The following is a 27,064-nucleotide window of genomic DNA, read 5'->3' as shown; positions in this document are numbered from 1 at the left end:
CTGCAATAACACTTAGCAATTGATTTTTTGCTTCCTTTAACTCCAGATTCACCTATGCCATATTATTTTTTTCCAAGCTGCATTTGTTCTACAACCAAGCTACAGCTCTCATTGTAATACATTTTTTACTTAACTGTGTTCTTTTGGGTGCAGGCTGGGTATATTCATAAAAGATATAAAGATGCAAAAAACAAAGATGACTTTGTGTCCTTATTCCTGCATCCCCACCTCAAATTTGCAATACACGCAAAAGGATTTGGCCACTGGAGATCCAACCCAGCCTTGGGGCAATTCTTGTTTTTTTCCAATCTTTATTTAGATACTGAAAAACAGAACCCAAAATATTAAAGGAACAGCCAGCGTATGAATACATTTGATTGGATCCATATCTATCAAATCTGGCAGCTTCATTAATTATAATTAGGCTTTAAGGTGTCACAAGACTCGCTATTGCTTTAGATTCATTAGCACGGAAGAACTTTTATTGCTTCTGTGAAGTGGGCAGCAGTTTGAAGTTATTTGTAAACAAGTTTCAGTTTATCCCTTTTTGCAGTAACTAAGGGCCCCTGATGGCACAGTATGTTAAAGCGCTGAGCTGCTGAACTTGCGGACCAAAAGGTGCCAGGTTAAAATCCCGGGAGCAGAATGAGCGCCCGCTGTTAGCCCCAGCTCCTGCCAACCTAGCAGTTTGAAAACATGTAAATGTGAGTAGATTAATAGGTACCGCTCCAGCGGGAAGGTAACAGCGCTCCATGCAGTCATGCCGGCCACATGACCTGGAGATGTCTATGGACAACGCCGGCTCTTCGGCTTAGAAATGGAGATGAGCACCAACCCCCAGAGTCAATCACGATTGGACTTAACGTCAGGGGAAACCTTAACTTTTAATAAGGACAAGTAAGTTACATGATGGCTGACATAAGGAGGAGATACCATAACTCCCTTTTGCAGCATAACTGTAACTGCAACAATTTTTATTATTTTTAGTTACACTTACAGAGTACATATTTGATCTCACTATTTAGGTTGTTTTGTAATGCTGGCCAGCATTTTACAGTATTCTGGCAACATAAAAGGAAGTATTTTATCCTTTTTTATTAACAAGAATGTACTGAAATTCTTGTTAATAAAAATTATTCCTAAAATAAAAATCCAAACTCTAGATTTTGATGATAATTCCATAGAAATATCGAGAAATCTAGTGAAGCAGTGATGCTTGTGGGATATTATTGTCTTCAACATAAGATATATTGTATAAAAGCGGGGGGGAAACGACATTAAACAGTTTGTTTTGCATTGTAACTCAGAGAAAACATTAATTCGAGTTGTTATAAATATTTAAAGGGACTTATTTCAGAACACAGTGACTCTTGGTGTTATATCCAGGGCTCCAGCTACACTACCCTATAATGCCACATAAAGCAGTTTGGAACTCCATTATATGGTCAGTGTAGACTCATATAATTCAGAATGAATTGCACTGAACTGGATTATATGAGTTTACACTACCAGTTAACGCAGTTCAAACACAGTTAATCCGCATTCTGAAACTGCATTATATGGCAGTGTATAGATGGGGCCCAGGTCAAACAGGCAGCCTGATTCTGGGAATATACTACTCTGGTCTAGCATTGATCCTCATTAACAGGCTGCTTCTTATCAGTGCATCTCACTGTATGAGGCAGGAAAAAAATTCTTAGATCTCATTAATCTTCAATCAGCAGATTAATAGGAAGATTAAAAGATCTTTGTGGCTACTGTCTCAGCTTTCAGTCGGTTACTGAGGTGCCTGTGTAGGCTCTCCAGAGGGAACAGGGTCTCTTAATCCATGTCCTGTTCCAGTTTGAATAGCTGTGTAGAAGCAGCCTTAGTGTGACTTGTGGTCTTAGTGAGCGGAGGGATCACCGCAAAATTAAGATGCATACTTCCTGCGCTCATCCAAAGCCTTACTTACTTAGGTGATCCCTCATAGCTTGAGGACGATTGTCTTCCATTTTGGGGGTGGGTTCTTAGGTAGCTGAAGAGATCGATTCTTGACCCGCATATTCTCCTGCAGTGAGGACATCGGTTTCCAGGTGGAAGGCGGTCCCGGTCGGTGTTAGCTTGACGCTCCTTCCTCTTGGCACGTTTCACCCATAGGCCCTCCGTTCGTGCCTCTTCGAACTCCACAGCACTGCTGGTCACAGCTGACCTCCAATTAGAGCGCTCAAGGGCCAGGGCTTCCCAGTTCTCAGTGTCTATGCCACAGTTTTTAAGGTTGGCTTTGAGCCCATCTTTAAATCTCTTTTCCTGCCCACCAACATTCCGTTTCCCATTCTTGAGTTCGGAGTAGAGTAACTGCTTTGGGAGACGGTGATCGGGCATTTGGACAACGTGGCCAGTCCAGCGGAGTTGATGGCGTAGGAGCATCGCTTCAATGTAGTGGTCTTTGCTTCTTCCAGCACGCTGACATTTGTCCGCCTGTCTTCCCAAGAGATTTGCAGGATTTTCCTGAGGCAACGCTGATGGAAACACTCCAGGAGTTTGGTGTGACGTCTGTACACAGTCCAAGTTTCGCAGGTGGAGAGCAGGGTTGGGAGGACAATGGCTTTATAAACAAGCACCTTGGTATCTCTACGGATGTTCCAATCATCAAACACTCTCTGCTTCATACGGAAAAATGCTGCACTCGCAGAGCTCAGGCGGTGTTGTATTTCAGTGTCGATGTTGACTTTTGTGGAGATGTGGCTGCCAAGGTAGCGGAAATGGTCAACGTTTTCTAATGTTACACCGTTAAGCTGTATTCCTGGCTTTGCAGAGGGATTATCTGGTGCCTGTTGGAAGTGGCTTGTAGGTCTTCTTCTGAATGCGCACAGACTACGTTGTCATCAGCATATTGGAGTTCTATAACAGATGTTGTGGTGACCTTGGTTTTGGCTTTCAGTCTGCTGAGGTTAAATAGCTTGCCATCTGTCCGATAGATGATTTCCACTCCGGTGGGAAGCTTCCCATCAACAAGGTGAAGTATCATAGCGATGAAGATGGAAAATAAGGTGGGGGCAATAACACATCCCTGCTTGACACCTGATTCCACCTTAAATGGGTCACTTTGGGAGCCGTTGCTGTCCAAGACTGTTGCCATCATGTCATCATGGAGGAGCCGCAGAATGTTCACAAATTTGTCAGGGCACCCGATTTTTTGGAGGATGGTCCAGAGAGCGCTGCGATTCACTGTGTCAAATGCCTTTGCAAGGTCAATGAATGCCATGTACAGAGGTTGGTTTTGTTCCCTGCATTTTTCTTGGAGCTGTCGTGCAGTGAAGATCATGTCCACTGTTCCTCTGGAAGGGCGGAAGCCATTCTGGGATTCTGGGAGGGTGTCTTCTGAAACAGGGAGAAGGCGGTTTGCAAGGATTCTTGCGAGGATTTTCCCGGCTGAGGTTAGAAGGGAGATACCACGATAGTTCCCGCAGTCTGTTCTGTCCCCTTTCTTGAAAAGGGTGATGATGGTGGCATCCTTGAAGTCAGCTGGGATTTTCTCAGTCATCCACACCTTTTCAATGAGCTGGTGGAGTTGTTGTATCAGCTCAGGTCCACCCTCTTTGAAGATTTCAGCAGGAATCCCATCAGGTCCGCTGGCTTTGTTGTTTTTTTGTTGGCTGATGGCATTGCTGACTTCTTCCAAACTAGGCAGTGCTGCAAGCTCATCCCTGGTTTGTTGTTGCGGGATTTGTGAGAGGGTCTCTTCGGCCACATTGGAGCTGCGATTCAGCAGGTTCTGGTAGTGCTCTTTCCAACGTAGTGCAATTGATGTTTTGTCCTTCAGAATTTTGGTTCCATCTGATGAGCATAGAGGCTGCATGCCATGGTTTCTTGGTCCATAGATGATCTTTGTGGCTTTGAAAAATCCCTGAGCGTCATGGGTATCTGCAAGGTGTTGGATTTTTTCAGCCTTCTTTGTCCACCAGATGTTCTTGAGTTTTCTGGTCCTTCTTTGGACCTCAGCTTTTGCACTGGCATAGATCTTTTTCTTGGCAGCACAGTTGGTGTCTCTCTGCCATGTTTGGAAGGCTTTCCTTTTTTTATCAATTAGCTGTTGGATCTCTTTGTTGTTATGTATTGTATAAGTCATGCCTTAAAATATTGACAGTCTAAATCTAATTGCTAGTCCCACGTAGAGAAATTTCATTGAATATATTTCTGATTAATCAGCATTTAGGATTTTATCATATGATAGCCTTGTTGCACATTTGAATAGGTTTTGTTCTGTGTTGCTACTCAACTCTTTTTTTCTGTTGTGGTTGTTTCATTCCAGTGCTGTCTGGGTATTCTGGCAGTCTTGTGCTATGAGTAAATGTGGTTCTCCTTTACTTTCCCTCACTATCCCCAAGCAGGGTGAAGTCATGATGCTTTACTCTGTTCTCAGATTTTATTTTAGTTTTAATTTGTTTGGGTGGGGACAGAATTCTGAAATTATAACAATACCCTCCATTTGCAAGAAGCATTAAAATTATGCAGTTGCATGACTATGGCATAAAAATGAAAAAAATAAACAGAATGCATCAACTATGTACAGTTGACATGGATAGGAAGGCAAGATCAAGAGAGGCAGTGCAGAAGACTGACTGCGGGAATGTGCATTGCCGAAGTGGCACAATAGCGCTATTGCAGAAAAGGCATTGAAGTTATTGTTTTGATGCTGGTAGGTCTCAATTTGCTTAAACAATGAAATTGTTGTGAGACAACAGGCTAGTGGGATAAAGCCTTTAGATCAATCCCATTTATTAAGTTGTTCAACTCTATTTGAGAATAATTAGAATTAAATCAAGAACTGAACTAAAATGCTGTCAAATTCATACTATGGTATATGTGGGTGGAATATTTTCCAACAAAATTGTATGCAGTCCTTATTAATAGCTTTCAACAGCCAAATTTTGTTATGAGCGTAATTAGTTTTTTTCAGAGCTCTAGATCTCAAACCAAATAGGATTATATTAATTTATTAATTTTTAGTTTAAAAATTCATAATACAATCCTGGATATTTTATACACCAGTCACACCCTTTGGCTGAATATCAGCAGAAAGTTATAAAAGCATGATTGTTGCTAAGACAGAAACAGCTTTTATTTCTTGATTTATTTTCACATAAGGGTCAAATATTACCACTGTTAAATTTAGCTGCTGGCAGTTTTATAATGAGTTTCACAGTCATATGAATATTTGTTTTCTGCAGTTGTTAAGGTACACATGGCAACATGCCTTATCTATTTAAGTTTTAGTTTGTTTAGTAATTTATTGCATAAATATATAAATGCAATAAATAAATAATCTGTGAGTTTAGATTCAAAATTATTAGACCAATGCAATTGAAACCTTAATATTTTTTGAGTTAGATAAGCACATACATGAAAATAATATAGTTAATCAATATTTTAAGTGTTGGTTCAGCCCTTCTAAAAATAACTAATTTTATTTTTTAACTTTGCTTTCTTAAAGAAGTTTATTATTGTGTGCCTTGTAGTCAACTCTGACAGATGGCAAACCTGTCATAGAGTTTGATGAACAACATTTATTCAGAAGATGTTTCCTACTGCCTTTCTTTTAGACTGTGAGAATGTGACTTGTCCAAGCTTACCTAAGTGGCTTCCATGGCTGAGATCTGGTCTCCTGGGGTTGTAGTCCAACATTCAAACAATTACACCATTGGCTCACAACTAGCCCAGCCATAATCATTGTGTTACATAATTTCATTACAATATACGTGTAAGTCTAGAAATTTTAGGCAAAAAATTGACACAGAAACCTAGTTCAGGACAGGTACCTAGTGGATCAATGTACGTACTGTACTTCAATGCTGATCAAAAAAGGAATAATCTCTGAGTAGAGTGATGAAAGATGACAGCTTCATCTGTTCTTGGAGAACCTAAAAGAAGCACCAACTCCCTTTACTCTCTATGCCACTTCTGCCTTTTTTGAATGCCTGGATAGGAAAAGACTTTGGTTTTGGCTAGAGGCAGCTGTCCCTCTGGTTACATTGGATCTTTTCTCTCTCTACAGAATTATCCTCGACTTATCTATGGATTATATCAAAATCCATAATTTTGGTTCCAAACCTGTCCTGAATTTATACCTGAGGTATTTCTACATATTTCTACTTACTCTATGTATGTATAAATCAGGTAAGTATTTTTACTAACATCATTTTGTTCATGTCATGCAAGGGGGGGGGGGGCTTAGCCTCTTGGTGAAAGGGCCTTTCCATCTTTTGATGGGTCTTGAACTTTTGCCACGGCCACAGAAAGAGAGTTGTATGCTTTCCCTATGGACTATTGTGATATTCAGCATTATCTGGGATTAGGAAACAAGGCTTTCTACTCAGAGTACTGACCAGACATGAGCCTCAATATTTTTAATCTTAAGTATAAACAGTCTGAAAATGGGATGCAATTGCTTCCATAATGCAGTGCAACACAGATTATATTACCCAGATATGTAAGTGATTTGTGGAGGTGTACTGCTGATTAACTCTTCCAGAAAAACATCATGAATAATATTTCATAATGCTTTTGTTAATACCAAATTAAGCCCATAGGCCCTTGGTATCTCCACCGGTATTTGGCTTCAAAACCCATGGATGTTCAAGTCCCTACATAGTGACAGACTATATATATCCCTTATATAGAGTGACAAAATCAAGCTTTACTTTTTGGATTTGTTTTTGAATATTTTCAAGCCTTACATGATTGAATCCAGATATTTGCAGAATCATGGAAGGGTGATATACGAAATGGGGTGGTTCTACACAGACACTGTAATCCAGTTTAGAAGTGGATTCAAAGAAGCCTATTTTGCTGTGCAGTGCTTACACAAACACCCCAGCCCTGGTTTAAGGCTGGAATGGTGGCCACATTATCTGTGGATTGTGGATCAGAACCTAAACCAAGAAATTGCAGCATCTGTGGCTAAACATCCAGCCCAAAACGCAGAGGGATTTTTGTAATTGGTCTGCTAAGATGCACTGATGTAGATATATCCATGTCAGTTTGGTTTCAGCACTTGACAATAGCAAGGGACAAGAAATAAAATTAAAAGCAAGCATTACCTTGGGAATGATGTGTTTTCTTCTCCAATGGAGTCGTTGTTTACTTTCCAGCCAAACATGTTTCAGCATCCATCCTGATTTTGAGCCCTGCATGACATATACTCTAATCCAGCTACAACACATTATCTACCTTATCCCTGACTTTCTGGTGAAGTTTTTTTAAAAACATGCTATTGCTGGCTTGATGCATGGGGAGGAGGTGCGTTTTGTGGACACCTTGTTCTGGAGCCAGTTTTGATCCCCTTCTTTCCCAACACACAATGCTTATTAAAAGCAATTGTGGAACATTATTAATTATTTAAATTGCCTTATTTCAGTCAGGCCAAATGTATTTTTCTTTAGGGAAAGAGAAATTGAAATATCAGAACAGAGTGATTTTCCAAATTAGACATATGGTCAAGAACTGCCTCTTCCAGGGTTATTAGCTGAGCTTTGCCTAAAGCTCCCTTTAAATCTGAGCTGTCTTGTGGTTATGACTGACTACACCCAGACATTAATTCTGCTTTCTAGCTCAAACACAGCAGGAATAGATATTTTGTTTCTGTGGGGCTGGATTTCTTCCTCCTCTCCATCACAGGTGTATGCTAGAAAAGGTACGGGGACATAGTATGGTATACCCCAAAAACTAGTGTTCCATCCACCTTTGTACAGCTGGTCTCTAGCAATCTCTAGTGAGATGCCAAACACAAAGCTGCTTTTAGCCAACGTTACTCACTTGACTTTACTAGCCTTGTCACTATTAATTGGATTTGTGACATTGTGAGATGTTTATTTCTTAACTCCCTTTCCCCGCCCTTTTCTCCCACATGACACATACATTCAAAAGCTAATGCAAAGCAGAGATACAATATGAAATTTCTCAGTCATTCTGTATTTACACCTAAACAAATGTGCTTATTCCAGCCAGGGGTGCACATGTATAATTAGCTGCCTATATTTGTTGAAATAGAAAGCAGAAGCCTTTAATTTACAAAGTAATTTGTCCTTTAAATTTCATAATGATTGTTTAGTAGTTCAAAACATGTACATCTATATCTGGCAAGGATACAAGAGAAGAGTTTTATAGCGACTTCTAGTGGAACTCCCCAGGCAAGGATTTGTTCAGTCTCAGTTCTTTATTCAGAGGCAAAACTTTTAATCACTTCATAATCTCTTTATGTACTTAATATTTATTCCTTTTTGCCAATATAGGAACTCAAGGCTGCTGCTGGAAGGGGGGACCCCTAACTAGTTGGGTGTCTGATTGTTGCATTTTTATTTCTGTTATGTCTTAAGATTTTATTTCTAATGCATATTTTATTCTATTTATAACTACCTGGGGGGCGTAAAAATGTGGGATATGTTTTAAATAAATACTTAGAAGTACTATCAGCTTTCCTACATTTCATAGAATCATAGAATCATAGAGTTGGAAGAGACCTCAATGGCCATCTAGTCCAATTGCCAAGAAGTAGGAAAATCACATTGAAGGCACCCCCGACAGATGGCCATCCAGCCTCTGCTTAAAAGCCTCCAAAGAAGGAGCCTCCACCACACTCCAAGGCAGAGAGTTCCACTGCTGAACAGCTCTCACAGTGAGGAAGTTCTTCCTAACGTTCAGGTAGAATCTCCGTTCCTGTAGTTTAAAGCTGTTGTTCTGCATCCTAGTTTCCAGGGCAGCAGAAAACAAACTTGCTCCCTCCTCCCTATGATTTCCCCTCATATATTTATACATGGCTATCATGTCTCCTCTCAGCCTTCTCTTCTGCAGGCTAAACATGCCCAGTTCTTTAAGCCATTCCTCATAGGGCTTGTTCTCCAGACCCTTGATCATTTTAGTCGCCCTCCTCTGGACACATTCCAGCTTGCCAACATCTCCATCTCCATTTGCTACAGTTAGGTTGCAGGACCCTTATGAAAATGTGAAAATGGGATTTTTTTAAATATTATTTTTGTTACCCAAGAGAAGAACTTGCTCAGAATCTCTAAGTTCTCTGATACAACTCTATGGTTAAACTTCTGCCACAACCTAGAGATCATATTAATCAAATCAATAAATAATCAACTCCGTAAAAGTTACATCCACAAATATGGAGGGACAACTGTACATTTGTAAAGCTGAGGTTAGTTGGATCATACAGGTGTCTGCTGACAGGCCCAATTTTTTTCTCTGAAATTACTTTGCCAGAACAAGCCTGACAGGAGAGGCAGTGTTTGAAAGGTGAAAGGCAACCCAAAGGAATAGTAATATGATCGTGTGAAAAAGAGGAATTACTGTAGCTTGTATGATAGACTATGCCTGCAGAAATCTCATTTCCTATATTACTATTAAATATACCAAAGTGCTGTGCATATACTGTATGTGTTTCAATGTATAGATTAGAATGGGGATAAAAACTAAAATAAATTAACTTGGAATTGTTTAAAGATAAAAGGGTAAATAATTTAAAAAATGAAGTGATTGATTTGAGCTGGAATGTCAACATTAGCATAATGTTTGGGTTAGGTTATTAATTAATTAAATGAGAGGCAATTGTAGGAAGCTTAAACAGTTTACCTTTCCAAGATGGTTCTTTATTTAAAATGTAAGTCTCAAGGATTTTTGCAGTATTTTACCACACCCAGGGTTGGGAACCTATCATGTTTATGCCACTAAATCCATAAAACTTGTCTTGTTTGTGACTGGAAAATGATAGTTAATTCCAAGGTATTACATTTTAATGCTTTAAGACCAGCTTTAAAAGGGTTGTATCAGTACATTTGCCCAAGGAAACATAACTTGGAACCCTGTGATTATTGGGGGGATCCACTGGGAACCAGTAAGTGAAACAAAGGGGAAGGAGATAAAGGAGAGAGAACATTAAAGAACGTGAGAGCAGTTTATTGAGGTGAATGAGAAATGTGGTTTTCAAAAACGCATTCTTTCCAAAGCTAAAACAAGGGGGAGAGTAGAGGCAGACGTTAGATCACTGGTGGTACATACTTTTCAGCTTAATTCTGACAAGGATTTTATCCAGTATCTAATATAAATTTAAATGACAACTTATTTTCCTTATTCTTTTCTACTAATTGCAATTGAAGAAGATTTTACAGTTTATTAATGTTCCACTAAACTCATTAACAGTTTCCTGCTAACTTACCATCACCCTTTGCCAGGATAGCTAATAATAAGGAGCTGCAGATCCACATCTGCAAAGCCAAAATACCCCCATCAATGATGTAGGTGAAAGGATACATTTTGTTGCATGAAAATAACATTCTATCCAGATAAATGTGCTATTCAGAGGACTTTTTAAAATTAAAAATGCGTACTAACCTGCAGCATGATGCCACCTAGTGGAAAAACACTTTTAACACAATAGAAACAGCTAAAACAGTCCAGCCAGTTTCATGAGTCAGCTCTTTCTCTGCACTTTTTTCAGAACCTTAGTAAGGATATCTTACCCAGTTATTACATTTTGCAGGTATTATCAAGCATTAATGGTGCATAAGTGGCCATAATACATGGAGTGACGTCCAGTCTCTGATAGTGGAAGTAGCTTGCTGCGGCATCATCATGATTGATACATACAGGGACAGCTTTACCCTCTATGACTTTGTTTAATCCCCTTTTTGTTGTGGTTAGTTGTCATCAACTTCAGCTTATGGTGACCACATAAATGAGAGCCCTCTAAAGGTGCATCTACACTATAGAATTAATGCAGTTTGGCACCACTAACTGCCATGGCTCAATGCTTTAGGATCTTGTAGATTAGTGAGGCATCAGCAGGCTTTGGCAGAGAAGGCTAAAACCCTCGTGGGGCTCTTAAGTCCCAGGATTCGATAGCATTGAGCCATTGCAGTTAAAGTGGTATCAAACCGCATTAATTCTACAGTATAGATACACCCTGATTCACACTATCAGTAGTCAAGTTTTACAGATTCACATAGTATCAGGACCATGAGGCCAGAGGAAGAGGCTTCCTCCCAGCAGCAGAGTCTGAACCAGTGGCTCTCAACCTGTGGGTCCCCAGGTGTTTTGGCCTACAACTCCCAGAAAGTCCAGACAGTTTACCAGCTGTTAGGATTTCTGGGAGTTGAAGGCCAAAACATCTAGGGACCCACAGGTTGAGAACCACTGGTCTGTGCCCATGGTGAAGGACCAGCCTGCATAGTTGGTGAGCCTTGTGTGTTTGCCACTCTAGACTGGACTCTGGGATTCTCTTATGTGTGTACTGTCTCTGTGACAACCTTGGACTGCCACCGACTATTCTGGTAAGCAACGGCTGTAGCTCCTTAACACATGTCTTCCTTGAGTCTATCCATCTGAAATGTAGTCTTCCTCTTTTGTTTCCTACTAACTTGAACCATGTTGTTGTTGTGTGCCTCCAAGTTGTTTCTGACTTATGCTGACCATGTCACAAGGCTTCTGGGGCTGAGAGCATGTGACCTGCCCAAGGTCATCCAGTGGACTTTAAAGATCAAGCAGTGAATAGTGTTGTAGTCTGATACTCAAATCATTACACTTTGTCTTTTCTAGTGAATCATGTCTTGCCATCAAAAAGCAGGATAGAAATAATAATAATAATAATAATAATAATAATAATAATAAGGCTAAAGTAAGACAACCTCATATAAAAGGCTCTCAAGGAGTAGGAGCCTGGACTGATCCCACAAATCCCCCTTTAAAGGCTTCCAAATACAGTGGGAAGGTGCCACAACTTTCAAGATCTATTTTTGTGATTACAATTCCATAGTCACTCAGGGCTGTTGAGAGCTGTAGTCCCAAAAGGCAACTTTTTCTGATCCACTCACATATGTTGCATATTACATATGTCCCTGGGCTGAGCTTTGGCATATAAAATACAATTCTCCTCCTCCCCCAATAGGAGGCTTGAGGTTTGATTTAGGTGAAGGATGCATCTACACTGTAGAATTTTTTCAGTTTGAGACCACTGTAAGTGCCATGGCTAAATGCTATGAAATCATGGTAGTTGCAGTTTTACAAGGTCTTTAATATGGTTGGTGAGAACAAGAGAGAGGGCCTTTTTGGTGGTTGCTCTGTGGCTGGAACTCTTTTCTGAAAGACATCAGAATAACTAACTTTCAGGTGCCAGAAAAAACATTTCTCTGGAATCAGGCCTCCGATGAAGAATAATGCAAGAGCAATAGGCGCCATAGTAACATTTGGGCTTAACCATTTGTGTGCAATACCTTTACGTACAAGTTGCAGTTGGGACAGATAATGGCTTCGGTTTGTGTTTATTTAGTTTTAACTACAGTAGAGTCTCACTTATCCAACACTCGCTTATCCAACGTTCTGGATTATCCAACGTATTTTTGTAGTCAATGTTTTCAATACATCATGATATTTTGGTGCTAAATTAGTAAATACAGTAATTACTACATGACATTATCATGTATTGAACTACTTTTTCTGTCAAATTTGTTGTCTAACATGATGTTTTGGTGCTTAATTTGTAAAATCATAACCTAATTTGATGTTTAATAGGCTTTTCCTTAATCTCTCCTTATTATCCAACATATTCACTTATCCAACGTTCTGCCGGCCCATTTACGTTGGATAAGTGAGACTCTACTGTATATCTAAAGTGTTGAATGGATTTTAATTTGTAACATGTTCTGTTGTGGTCAAACTGCTTGATTAGGTTTCAATTGTTATTTTTTAATTATGACTACCTCTTTATCCCAATGTACCTTGTATGTTTTATGCCTTGTTGTTGGCCGCTTTGAATCCCCAGTGGGGAGAAAAGTGGGATATACATTGTAAATAAATAACTATAATGTCAGGGTAAAACCTTTACCTTTTATTTAAGTCTAGTTGTGTCCAACTTTAAGGGTTGATTCTCATCTCCATTTTTAAGCCAAAGAGCTGGTATTGTCCATCGCTTAAGCGGCTGAGGGGGGAAAGGAAAGGGCCTGAGGCCAGGAATTGTGGGAGTTGAAGTCCAAAACACCTGAAGGGCCCAAGGTTGCCCATGCGTGGCTTACTGGCTGTTAGGAATTGTGGGATTTGGAGTCCCAAACCCTTGGAGGGCCCAAGTTTACCCAGGCCTAATTTACTGTCATCCGGGTCACTCCTCTCTTCTCCCTGCGGTGGCGCCTACCAAAGCTTTGAAAGCTAGCTCCGCCCACTGCAGGTTTTACGCACGTGACGCTCCCTGCGTTGAGAACAGTGAGAACAGGCGTTCGGTGCTAGAGAAGCTCCCGTTTCCCCAAACCGGAAGGAGAAGAAGAAACAACTCCGGGTCAGGAGCTGAGGGGGCGAAATTGGCTTGTTTGATTCCCGTCTCCTCGCTTTTCCCTCAGGCGGAGGCTTGTGAGGCGCGGGAGGCCTTTTCGTGGAGTCCGTCCAGGCCGCAGCTCTCGGCAGAAGGCTGTATAGCAACCCCATGGCGGCGGACAGAGGCGGAGGTGAGGACAAAGAGGCGAAGCCGGCAACGGAGGCAGGCCGGCCAGGCCCCTCGGCGGAAGGGTACCTTCATAGAGGGACTGTGACAGAGTTCCCTTCAGTATCTCTCCGCCTGGCTTTCTCTCTGGAATCTCCAGAGGATGCCAGTGAACAGTGAAGGAAATCTCAAGTCCCTTTAAAGCCCTGGTCGCTCAGGTGTTTTAGACTTCAGCTCCCAGAATCCCTGATCATTGCCCCAAGCAGCTGAGAGTTGGAGTCCAAAACAGTTTGGGGATTTCTCCTTTCAGGGCCTGGAAGAAAGAGGGCAGGGGAAGAAGGGGCTAAATTTGCAGTTGAGATGGATCTACGCTGCTAAAGAAAGCATAAACAGTAGAGTCTCGCTTATCCAATGTTCTGTATTATCCAACGAGGTCTGCCTTTTAGTAGTCACCTTGATAAAGGTATCTTGTTTTTTAAATTATCTATTTAATCTACAGTTCCTAATGGGTTTCAGAATACAATCTATTGAGTGAATAAAATCATTCCATTTAAATAAAACTTTTTCAAGAACAATTTGAAATATCCAATTTGCTTTAACTGTTTCTTAACAAATGATTTATTTTTCTTTTTTTGGCAAATAAATTTTATTTTCCTTTTAAAAAATGACTCAAACAAAAGGGAAAAAAGAAGGGAAAGATGGGGAACATGAGAGAATATAGTACGGTATGTAAGTTACGGAGTCGTGTTAGTTAATATATTTCTACACATGTGTATTGTATCATCGAAGACTTAAAAGTGGTGGTGGGGAGGGTATTATACATATTCTTTAGTACATGAATGTACTAAAGAATGTGTATAATACCCTCCCCACCACCACTTTTAAGTCTTCGATGATACAATACACATGTGTAGAAATATATTAACTAACACGACATGAATGTACTAAAGAATATGTATAATATTCTTTAGTACATTATTATTATTAATAATAATTAATAATAATTAGTATTATTATTTGATTGTCACCTTGACGTGGTGAGGGGGCTTGCATGTTCCAATGAACCTGTGGGCACAACCACGGGAGTCACACACTCCCAGGAGTGGCCACAGGGGAGGATCCAGACCAAGAACAATCCGAAGACCCAAATACCTCAACGGCGGAGCAAGTGGATGATAACATGGTGCATGTTACAACGGCTGTGAAGGCGGAAGAAGGCTGCAACAGACTGAGAAGCCACTCTCGTGTTAATCACACCACTGCTGGGACCTCAATCTGTGAAGACTGTGTGTTGACCGGCCGTGCACCGACCTCCACACATTTTAAAAAAAATCACACACAGGCGTCTTCCAAGAAATGGAGGACCATCCTCCTCGAACTACGAGGGATCGCCTAAGAGAGAGAAGACAGGAAGAAAGTGAAGTAAAAGGGAAAATGTTCCAACTGTGATATCTTCTCTAACAAGAGTAAAAGATTATCCTTTAAGATCTGCATTGATTTCTTTTATCTTCTTGTCTTTTTCTTCTCAATTATTTCTCACTTAGATCAGGGAACAGAAAAACATGAAGGAACAGGTATCTCTTCTGGGATTACTGATCAAGAGAAGGAGCTATCAAACAGTGCACTGCAAGCATTTACGGTAAAACAATAATTCTTCATTTTTGTTATGTTAAACAGAAGGTACATCTGGTTACAAATCTTCTTTTCTGCTTTCAGGAAATACCTTATTTGATACGATAAAAATATCATAGTAATGTCTTATGTTTCACTAAGTCCCCATTAACACAGCCAAATAAAATCCAGATTATCTTCTTTGAGTTGGATTATATTAGTCTACATGCCATATAATTCAGTTCCAAGCAGATAATTTAGATTTTGTATGGCTGTGTAGATGGGGTCTAAGTGACTGGACTTTTATAATTAGTCTCTGTATATATGTGTGTTACAGATTTTTAATTTTTTTTTAAATTTTTAGTTTAAATTAGAATATTTTATTTCAAAATCAACATCTTTCTTCCTCTACACTAAATAACAAAGGTACAGTACAAACAAATATGCTAACACAATACAGCTTTTTGAAAATTAATGGAAGGTCTTATCCCAGTCACATGCTGAGTTATTAATCCGAGAACATTTTGGTTTTTTTTTAATGAGGATGTCTTTGTCAACTACTAGTTCTTGCTTCTTGACAGTTCCTGTCTTTTCTCTTATGTTTCTGTTACTAAAATGGCATATGCAAAGACAGACAAATGTTCCATACTTGTGCAGTTACATTTTTTAGTAAGTATATTGATGTTCATATGTGGTTTAGGAGCCCCCGGTGGCCCAGCGGGTTAAACAGCTGAACTGCTGAACTTGCTGACCGAACGGCTGGTGGTTCGAATTCGGGAAGCGGGGTGAGCTCCCGCTGTTAGCTCTGTGCTTCTGCAGTTCGAAAACATGCAATGTGAGTAGATCAATAGGTCCCACTCTGGCAGGAAGGTAACGGCGCTCCATACAGCTATGCCAGCCACATGACCTTGGAGGTGTCTACGGACAATGCCGGCTCTTTGGCCTAGAAATGGAGATGAGCACCAACCCCAGAGTCGGACTTGCCTTGATTTAATGTCAGGGGAAAACCTTTAACCTATGTGGTTTAGTTTTTGCCAATCCTAATATTCTGCTGCAGTGTGTAGTTTGATAACATATAAGGAGTGTTGCATACTGTTTTCTAAATAAAAATCTAGTCAAATAAGATTATTTAAAATGTACCCTCCTTGACAACAGTAAACCACTGTAGTATAAATTTCCTCAGTTATCAGAATCTCACCAGTTATCAGAATCTTATCAGTAGTCAACTTTATTTTAAATCATGGCTTTCTTTTTATGTCAAACATTATTTGAAATGCATGACCTTGATATGCAAATGTATGGAAAAGGTATCTTTCTGTCTTTCCTTTTCTACAGTTATTGACGTCATATATTGTAAAAAAAAAAAAACGTAATTGCTGTATTCCTGTGTCACTGGAGTCTCAAAAGTCTATACAACGCTAATATTATATCGGCCTTCTGCAGAGATAACACTGTGGCCAAAGCATACCAAATCTCTAATGCTCTGCACCCAGAAACTTTTGGCTTAGATCAGATTAGCTTGAGATAAAAAGGTAAAGGTTTCCCCTGACATTAAGTCCACTCGTGACCAACTCTGGGGGTTGGTGCTCATCTCAATTTCTAAGCTGAAGAGCCGGCGTTGTCCGTAGACCCCTCCAAGGTCATGTGGCCGGCATGACTGCATGGACCACCGTTATCTTCCCGCCGGAGCGGTACCTATTGATCTACTCACATTGGCATGTTTTCGAACTGCTAGGTTGGCAGGAGCTGGAGCTAACAGCGGCTGCTCACGCCGCTCCCGGGGTTTGAACCTGGGACCTTTCGGTCTCCAGCTCAGTGCTTTAACGCACTTCGCCACTGGGGAAGATAGTTTTGCTGAAACATGAGTAGAGGGGTAGTGTTTGGGTACAGGCAAGACGTAGCTTAGATGGATTAAACATGCTTTATTGGGCATGTTTACTAAATTGAATGTTATGGAAAGCTGTGGTTCAACAGACCAGCAACTGTTTTTCTAAGCCTTGTGTTCAGTGGTAGTGATAGACACTTGTGATCTGCCTTTGTTGGGAGTCCAGTGTAAATGAACAGCAAGTGCTTTGACATTTTTTTTCAAGACTCAAATGTTGTAATTTTAACTTACAGATCGGAAACTATGATGTTTGTCTCCAACATCTTAGCTGTTTGCAAGAAATAAACAAGGACGACTACAAAATAGTTTTGAATATGGCTGTAACAGAATTCTGCAAAAGCAATCAGACAACAACCGATAATTTGAAGCAAACACTTAACCAGCTGAAAAACCAGGTATAGTTTTGCAGCATATATATAATTGCAGTAACCTTTCCCAGTTTGTAATTAAAATTCCCTGTAATAGTCACACATGTTTCTCAGCACGCACAATTCTGTGAAGACATTTTTTCTCTTAAGGTAATGGAATGATAAAGACAAACTTGACTTTATAGATTATTGTATTGTTTTCTTGCAATTTTGCTTTGTAACCAGACTGAGAAGTTATTCTCTGTTATAAAATGTCCTGTCAGCATTTTGCTGTAACATCAAGTATGCAATACTCAAGGTAAATAAAATTTATTAAATGTAATAATAGTTACTTGTCTACGTCTGTGTCCTTATGCTACAATAGTCTAAGAACAGAACAATGATCACTACTGATTGCTGCAGCCTTGTTTTCTTGTATTAGTTCGTTCTGGGAAGTATGAGGCCTATTAGTAAAACCATTCTGGTAACTCGGCTCTTCTTATTTGATTGTCTTCTGTCAGAAAATGTATGGACAATGTTTTAGTTCTTTCTTTTTCAGGTTCATTCAGCAATTGAGGAAATGGATGGCTTGGATGATGTTGAAAACAGCATGCTGTATTACAATCAAGCTGTTATTTTGTATCATCTGCGGCAGTACACAGAAGCAATAGTAATTGGAGAGAAGCTTTACCAATTCATAGAACCTTTTGGTAAGTTTATAAGGAAGCAAAAGGCTTCCTGTCTATTCCAGTCTTCTTCTAGGTGGGTGGCAAGCAGCTATTCTTCGGCAGTTGTGTTTACTGGGTACAATCCATTATGAGTCCTAAAAAGAGCGGACCCATTGAAATTAACAAGTTGTGTTACTTAATGTAAATTCCATTGACGTCAATTGGTGGGACTTAAATTGGATGTAGTCTATTTAAATTATGACTGACACTTGCACCTCAGCGAGAATCGTCAGTTTAGGAAAAAAGCTGTATGTGTTGCAGAAATATTGATCAATAACAAAAGCAGATGAATTCTAAACATCTTTTTCTGAAATACATGTAAATATGCCATAGCTATGGAAGCAAATAGGCAGTTAGATGGCCAAGTTACCTCATCTTTATATGCTTATGTTCAGATCTTTGTAAAAGCTTATGGGTGTGAGCAGTATTCTGTTGCATTAATGCATTGTAAGGAGTCTTTAAACCAGATATATCTAATTAAATTTGATTTCATAAGTGATTCTTTAAAAAATACAAGAATTTTTCCCCCAAACATGTCAATCTATATTGGTAGCAACTTGGCACCACCGGAAAGGGTGTTACATCCCATGTATTGAACTCCCATAGGCAAAGACTAAATATTTGCTTTGTCTTTAGAGGAGAGGTTTGCCCAGGCAGTTTGCTTTTTACTCGTGGATCTATACTTGCTCACTTGCCAAGCCGAGAAAGCTTTGCACCTGCTTGCTGTATTGGAAAAAATGATTTCACAAGGTGGCAACAACAAAAATGGGAGAAATGAGGTGAGTCTAAGGAAACACAGTGACAGTGTGATAACTGAGTTTTGTCAAGCCCGGCCTGTTTTGATAATGGGCTTTAGTGCAGCTTGGATTAGAACTAGACACGTAAACCAGCGCATTGCACTGGACAACGCACATTTTGATAATAATAATAAGAATAAGAATAAGAATAAGTTTATTTGTATCCCGCCTCCATCTCCCCCGAAGGGGACTCGGGGCGGCTTACAGCAAAATCAAAATACAAACAATGATAAAATATAAAACATCAGGACAAAAACAAAACCAATAAAAAATATACACAATAAGTTAAAAACACAACGCAGAATTAAAACATCAGGTTAAAAACAATGAGGTACTTCAAAGGTTAGCCCTGTTTCTGGGTATATTTGACCTGTTGACTTCAAAAATGGCTCTAGTTTCCCCTACCAGCTCTAGTTTTTGAGATATGCCATCTTCGAGTCTTCATCTGCTTACTCATAAAAATCATGATAACTATATCTAAGAAACTAGAGCTGATTCTGAATCAATGCTCCAAATAAACTCAGGAACAGGCCTAAAAACCAAGATGCCAAGAATTTATCTTTGGTTGGGCTGTGTTATAAATGGCATAGAAATCCCTCCTTTTTTATACCCAAATTGTATGGTGGCCTCCTGCCAATGGGATATTCATGTTTGGTAATTTTAAGTATTGCAGATGCCTGTTTCATGATCTTCATGATCAGCTGTTTGCTATTTTTTTTTTCAGGAGCGACTTGGGAAACTGCAAGTCGCTTCTGGAGTGAGAGAATTTGCCGTCTGCAAGGACGTTGCCCAGGGGACGCCCGGATGTTTTTTGTTTGTTTGTTTGCTATTGAGAAAGAAGGAATAGTTCATAAGTCAGTGCCTTCAAATAGATCATTAGCATAAAGTGGCCCTCTTTCAAGAGACTATGTTTCTGGAATTGTGCGTTCCATGCATTCTGCAACACTGACGAGTCATTTCAATTTGCGATCAGACAGGTAATAACACTAGTAAGGAAGCATCCAATCATAAAGCTGAAAGCGGAACCATTACAGAAGCTGCTAAGTCTAAAATACATCAGGTAAGACTAAATATTCAAGATTCTGCTTCTGGCAATTGCTCTTGTACTTTTTTCACTTGCTATGATTTCAGAGCTAGCTGCTGGCCAGTAAATTATATTCATGTACAGTTTGGCTTACAACAAGATTTCTCAATTTCTTAAACCTATCGCACCAATAAAATAAGCAGCCCTGAGAAATATATTCTAATTTAAAAAAACATTATGTTGTATAAAGAAAATTGTTTTATATGGCATCTCTATATTTTTTTAATCTGGAGAAAAAGTCTATCTGAACATTTAATTTGTTTGCAGATAAAATGTTATTAATTACCAGCATTTCTTAGGGCACAGTCCTTCAAACCTTGGATCACCTTGATTTAGTTTTATTTGGAATACTTAGATTTTTGGTTTTTCTCAGTAAGGGCCCTTCCAGACAGGCCCTGTATCCTAGGTTTTCTGATCTTAGGTTTTCTGTTTATCCCAGATAATCTGGCAGTGCGGACTTATATAATCCAGAAAACCTGCGATCAGATCCTGGGATATAGGGCCTGTCTGGAAGGGGCCTGAGTTGTATTATCCATACTTGTTACATGTATCTGAATTATGGAACCCAAAGTGATGTCATTTTTTGAGTAGTGGTCATAATTTTAATTTTGGATAATGAAATTACTTATTTGTTTTTAACAGTATAAAGTGCGAGCCTATATTCAGATGAAGTCTCTAAAAGCATGTAAGAGAGAGATTAAGTCAGTTATGAACACAGCTGGAAATGTGAGTACTCCTGACTGTTTATGTCACATAGATTTGGTTTTTTAAAAAAAAAACAAAAAACCTCTGAACTGCTGATTTAATCATGGCATTATCAGGTTATGATGTTGAAGGGAAATGTTAAAGCAAAAATAATGTTGCCTCATTTTGGTATTCCAGGAAAATGTATATTTGAAATTGGTTTTGACCAATTGCCTGTTGTTTTTAACTGGATAACTATACTGTACATAGTAATTTAATCTAAAAAATATCTGAGGATGCAGGGCTTCAGATAGTTCCTAAGAGTTCACTGACTTTGTGAGTTATTTAGTGCCATGTTACATATTGAGAACTAGTGTAAGGTGGACTTCTAGTGATATTCTTTCTATTTGTGGGATGTAGGATTAGTTCTGCTTGTTTACAAAGTAGATGAATGCAGTATCTAACAGCCCTCTAACTTTTGTCTTCAAAGGATCACTAACCACAACTTTCATGCTCTTCACAGTCTGCTCCTTCCCTTTTTCTGAAAAGCAACTTTGAGTATTTAAGAGGCAATTATCGGAAAGCAGTTAAGTTGTTGAACAGCTCTAATATAGCTGAACATCCAGGATTTATGAAGACAGGTAAGATAAGCTTGGCTGTGGGCTTTTTGGGATGAGGGACTCCTCCATTTGTATTTAAATTCCATTTTCCTGAATTGGCATAAATCATTGTGTTGGATATAGAACTATTGGTTAACATACCCACACAGTATGGACTTGTGTTATTTGTATCCAGTTCCTGTACATAATACACTCTTTTTTCTGGCTTTTGAATAAGCAAGTGAGTAGCATCAGTTTAAACTTGCAGATAAACGTCAATGTACTTGGAGAAGAGGAAGAAGCAACCTCGTACAAAGACATTCAGTTTATACCCTATACTCATGTGTAAATCTAGAAATTTTAGTCCAAAAATCAATCCAAAAAACGTGGATCAACTTATCCATGGGTCAGTGTGATTACTGTACCTGAATTCTTGTCAAAAAAGAAACGATTTCCTTTGAGTAGAGTGGTGAACAGCAAGAACTTAGTATGTCCTGGGAGAACCTGAAAGAAGCACCAACCTCTTCTAATCTCTCTGTTGTGATGCCACTTCTGGCCTTTTTGCTTGGGTGAGAAAATGGTGGCCAAAAATGGTGGGCCTCCTGGGATGGAGCTTGTACTTGCTCCCTCTGTGGAACAACCTTTGCCTTATCCATACGTTGTATCAAAATCCTGATTTTGCCCCCAAAACATGCCCTCATGCATGAGGGAGTTGTGGGAATTGAGATACAAAACACCTGGAGGGCCAAAGTTTGCACATGCCTGGTATGCACAGTAAAGGATGGGAGATATTTCCAATTGTGCATGAATCTTTAATTGTCATTAGATAGTATGGCTTTCTGACAGAGAAAATGAAAGCAGTAATATTGAATGCTAAATATGTTTGTTTCTGTAACTTTTATGTATTCTTTAAATTTCTATCATTTTAGAAATATATATGTCCATCTATCCACTCAATTATTGTAAAATCTGAAAATGAAAAGCTCCAAAATTAAAAATGTCACATATTCCTCTCTTAAGGCCTTGAATTGTATTTCTTCCTTTGATTCTCCTTAGGTGAATGCCTACGATGTATGTTCTGGAATAATCTGGGATGCATCCATTTTGCCATGGGGAAACACAATTTAGGGATTTTCTATTTTAAAAAGGCTTTGCAGGAAAATGACAATGCCTGCGCACAGCTTGGGACAGGAGGCCCAGACCCAGGTAAAGTGGAAAGATAATTGTGTCATGTGGCAACAAAAGAGAAATGAAATGGCCCCCTCATTTTTGAGAGAGATCAGTATATGCAATATACAATATCTCTTCAATAGCTTTTAAAATTGAATTTACAATTAAATAATAAAGTACTAAAGATATATATACAGTATAACTTATCCAACGGGCCGGCAGAATGTTGGATAAGCGAATATGTTGGATATTAAGAAGGGATTAAGGAAAAGCCTATTAAACATCAAATTAGGTTATGATTTTACAAATTAAGCACCAAAACATCATGTTATACAACAATTATGACAGAAAAAGTAGTTCAATATGCAGTAATGCTATGTAGTAATTACTGTATTTATGAATTTAGCACCAGAATATCATGATGTATTGAAAACATTGACTACAAACGTTTGTTGGATAATCCAGAATGTTGGATAAGTGAGACTCTAGTGTGTGTGTGTGTGTGTGTGTGTGTGTGTGTATATCTTTTACAATACAATATTATTTGTGTTGGAGTAACGAATAAAAATACTTTTTTACCGCACAGTGTTGCTTTAATGTCATCCAAAACAAAGCTTCAAGTCATGTTAAAGTTTTCTTTAATGAAAAACAATTCCCTGCCCCATCTTTTGGCTTCTGAATGTTCTTTCTAGCAGCTTTAAAAGGTAGAAGTGTAACTATACAATATATCTTTAAAGGAATAGACTAGTCAGAACTGAAAAACCATCAGACAGAGAGAGGGGTCTATAGATTAGTTTTGTTTGTATATTTTATGGCTGTGTCTTTGTTTGTATAATGGTTTGTTTGTTTCATTTAATAAAACTTACTATTTTAAAAATGCATTTTACAATGCAGCCCAAAAAATCTAGTTTAGCCATTCGTTTTTGAGGTATGATCTCCATAGTGGGCTGTCCCTCTCAGCTGCAAAAAGAGAGCAGCACTTTCTCCCCTGATCATCCCAATAGCTTCATTTGAAAAAATAAATAAATGAAAGAATTACGATGGTCCTTGCTGTCAACAAGTTCTTTCCTCTGTTAATTGCAGTGTTTTTTTCAAGTATAGAACATTTTACAAAACTTCCTACTCATGCATGGATACCTTCTCATCTTAAAACTGCATGGTTAATCTTATTTGATTCCTCTTTCACAGGTAAAAAATTCTCAGGAAGACCAATGTGCACGTTACTGACCAATAAGCGTTATGAGTTGCTCTATAACTGTGGCATACAGCTTTTGCACATTGGGAGGCCTCTCGCTGCTTTTGAATGCCTGATAGAAGCTGTCCAGGTTTATCATTCCAACCCTCGCCTCTGGCTGAGAATAGCTGAATGCTGCATTGCGGCCAATAAAGGAGTAAGGCTGATTTTGAGGTTCTTTCTAATCCAAAATATTTTGAAAGCATGTTATATTTATGCTTTTTGACCTGTCAGGTTCACAGAATTATCAGTGGCTTGGTATTCTAGACAAACAGACTGACATTCTAGTATACTGCTGCGTTTTTAAACTAACAGAGAAATTATTTCAACACTTAATGTTATAATTGTTCAGAAGAGCCTGAACTGTTTGTTTTTGTTTTATCACTCTTTTCTATTAATCTAGCAATGTTAATCCACGTTTTTAAGTGATTTGTATTGTCTTGAGCTATCAATTTCTGGTGTTTAGAATAGGTTGGCTGAAGTATATATAGGTTTGGTTTCAACAAAAGATTGTAATTAAATCTGCCTTTTATTGTGAATTAGCCACTGTATACATTTTGTATACACTCATTAAATTGTCACGGTAACAATTTCTAATAAGTAGCATTGGAAAATGAATACCCGGGCAACAAGTGGGTGCATTAGCAAGTTATTAATAAATGGTTGTCTTGAGTGAGTCTTTCAGACTCAGAGAAATGTGCAGACTTTCCCTTTTGAATGAATTCTTAAACCCTGTTCTTGAGGACAGCATTTTGTATGCCAGTAGCTAATCCTTTCTATCTCTACACTGCCCTCTGGTGGTTGTGTCTGAGTGCTACATACATATTTCCTAATTTGCTACATACATATTTCCTAATTTGGGAGAGGCGTCGCCCCAAAATAGAGTGTTTTTCTAACGTTCGTACTCCTCAATTTAGTTGGATAATAAATGCTTGGTTCAGATTTATCCAAACCATGTTTGAGCCTTTTGACACAAATAGATAGATGATAATATAAAAAAGGAAGAGGTACCCTTGGATTCATATGTCCCACTGTCCTCTCCCTTACATAACTGCAGGGAGAACTGGGGTATCTAGTGGGTTTTAAATTAACCTGCTCTCATTTTTAGCTAGGGGAACTATTATTTAAGAATTTATTGTCATGTGCCTCAATTTCATCCTGGCTTAAAACAACGAATCAGTGTTTGCTCAGTTTGAACTAACAGACAGTTTTGGTTAGTTTGAAAATGAGAATGAAAGCTTATGTCGAGCTCCAGAGTGTGTGTTGGGGTAGGGTGGGAATGCATTTCAGACTTGCTAGGATTTGCACGTTTGCACATTAAACTATGGTTTGATATAATGGTTGAATGTGGTCATCAGGGAACTGACAAACTATTGAGTAATAGCTTCTCCATTTAGACTTACTGTGTGTTGGTAGAAGTTGTTGTGATGTTACCACTATTATATTCATTTATCTCAAACCTTTCCCCTAAAACTGGTATTTGTAGACACATCACATATAAAAAGCAAGACATGTACAGGTAAATCTTATAGGAAGTCATAATGTAAGAACAGACAGAAATTAGTTTTCTGGGATTTTCTAGATTTTTAGGAAGGATAAGACCAGTGTTGGATCTGCCCTTGACAGTCTTGAATTTTGTGAGAACATATAGCTTCTGATGCCACTATGATTCTCTGAAGTAACTTCCTTCAAATTTCTTTTTAAATGTGTTTTCGTCTGCTAATAATAATGAGCATATGAAAGAATCATATGAGAGTTTGGCATTGCATTTTGCCATTTTGATATGTTGTACAGCATTCTGAATCCCCCCAGGGGTGAGAAGAATGGTATAGAAATGCAATAAATAAATATAAATAAATAATGAATTAAAAAGGGGATTTATTCAAGTTGTACACATACACAACAAGTCTGGGTATGAGAAGGGAAGAATAGAATAATGAACAAGATTAGGTAGAGAGGATATAGGCTCTTTAAAAATAGATATGTCTTTTAACATCTGTGATACCTTTCACTCTAGAGTTCAGAACAAGAAACCAAGGGCCTTCCAAGCAAAAAAGGCATTGTGCAGTCCATTGTAGGCCAAGGCTATCATCGTAAAATCGTCTTGGCATCCCAGTCTGTACAGAACATTGTTTATAAGTAAGTAATTATATATAACTTCCTCTTGGTGTTACCTAAAAGGAAAGATAGTAATTGGATACAAATATTTTCAAACTCTTTTGCCAATTTTGTTTTTGTGTGTAAGAATACAAGGTATTGATTTATAGAAATGAAATATGATTTGAAGTGTGATTATTATAAGGACTCAATTATGAATAACAAAATATGCTGTGTATGTCTAGCAGGGTTTTTTTTAAAAAAAAAAACATTGAAAATATATTATTGTATTGTATAATAACTGTATTTTAACCTATATCCATGACACAAATAATTAATCGTGTTTTAATTTTTTTTGCTCTTCTTAAATGTATTTGATTGTGCCATGTAATTCTGTACTGCCTTGATTATCCATTGGGAGAAAGGTGGGGTAGAAATAAAAATAAATATCAAATAAGTTCCCCCCTTTTAGTTAAAAATACATTATACGCTTGGCTGAGATTTGAGAATTATGGGATGGAAACAAAAACTGGAATCTAGATAGATCAGCTTAGTGAACTATTAAGTCGATTGTCTATAATGGTTATTGTTTTGTAAAAAAAATTCATGTTTTTACAAAACATCAACAGAGTAATGGTAATGGACTGCAAATACATTAATGGTAATTAATGTACTCTTGTCTGTTGGTTTGTTTGTGTTTTTCAAGTGATGGTCAGTCTTCAGCTATCCCTGTAGCTAGCATGGAGTTTGCAGCCATTTGCCTAAGAAATGCCTTGCTGCTTCTGCCTGAAGACCAGCAGGAGTCGAAGCAGGAAAATGGGTCTAAAGTTGGGAACCAGTTGGGAAACAATGAAAGCAGTGAGAACAACGAAGCTTGCAGGTAAATGTGATCATAGGTGCCTGTTGCTTGTTTCATTGTGACCTCTTTGCTTGCCCCTACTATAAACAGAAATTTTATAGCTACTAATGTTATTTAGGTGGCTGAAACAAGGGGAGAAGTAGAAGTAATATAAAGTGATTAAAACAAGTGAGCTTTAATGTACATAAAAACTAACCTATACATTAATGTATAAGTCTTGAACTTGTAATCACAAATTAATCCAGAAAACTTGGGTCAATTTATACTCGTCCCAGACGTAGGAGAATCTAAAATAAGCACTCGTGTTTTCTCTCTCTGCGATGGCACCACTTCTCCTGCTGTAGATCCTTAAGGCAGCATTGGCGCTTTCCCCTTCTGTCCAATTACCCTCGACTTATCCACAGGTCATATCAAAATCCATAGTTTTGCCCCCAAATCTGTCCTTGACTTATACCTGAAGTATATGGTAATAATTATTAGGGTCTTTGAATGAAAGATGATGTAAGTGTGCTAGTGGAT

General features: G+C 38.5%; 1 protein-coding gene across 2 annotated transcripts in view; it reads left to right on the top strand.

Moving 5' to 3' along the window:
• The window catches only part of cnot10 (CCR4-NOT transcription complex subunit 10), a 59,208-nt gene that overhangs the window by 15,211 nt on the left and 16,933 nt on the right, over nucleotides 1-27,064 (top strand). The window contains exons 3-15 of one of the 2 annotated variants that reach the window (XM_003215656.4): nucleotides 6,038-6,144; nucleotides 13,371-13,475; nucleotides 14,995-15,089; nucleotides 17,180-17,341; nucleotides 17,853-18,003; nucleotides 18,658-18,800; nucleotides 19,792-19,878; nucleotides 20,545-20,628; nucleotides 21,110-21,227; nucleotides 22,242-22,391; nucleotides 23,544-23,746; nucleotides 25,607-25,728; nucleotides 26,393-26,566. In XM_003215656.4, coding sequence (XP_003215704.1) covers nucleotides 13,454-13,475; nucleotides 14,995-15,089; nucleotides 17,180-17,341; nucleotides 17,853-18,003; nucleotides 18,658-18,800; nucleotides 19,792-19,878; nucleotides 20,545-20,628; nucleotides 21,110-21,227; nucleotides 22,242-22,391; nucleotides 23,544-23,746; nucleotides 25,607-25,728; nucleotides 26,393-26,566 — 1,511 coding nt within the window. In that variant the 5' untranslated portion in view covers nucleotides 6,038-6,144; nucleotides 13,371-13,453. The remainder of the gene's footprint in view (nucleotides 1-6,037; nucleotides 6,145-13,370; nucleotides 13,476-14,994; nucleotides 15,090-17,179; nucleotides 17,342-17,852; nucleotides 18,004-18,657; nucleotides 18,801-19,791; nucleotides 19,879-20,544; nucleotides 20,629-21,109; nucleotides 21,228-22,241; nucleotides 22,392-23,543; nucleotides 23,747-25,606; nucleotides 25,729-26,392; nucleotides 26,567-27,064) is intronic. The other variant, XM_062983933.1, reaches the window with a different exon arrangement.

The sequence above is a fragment of the Anolis carolinensis genome, chromosome 6 (assembly GCF_035594765.1).
Source record: "Anolis carolinensis isolate JA03-04 chromosome 6, rAnoCar3.1.pri, whole genome shotgun sequence".
NCBI classification, from domain to species: domain Eukaryota; kingdom Metazoa; phylum Chordata; class Lepidosauria; order Squamata; family Dactyloidae; genus Anolis; species Anolis carolinensis.
The sequence above is the reverse complement of the archived record's forward strand: the minus strand, read 5'-3'. Positions and strand labels throughout refer to the sequence as shown.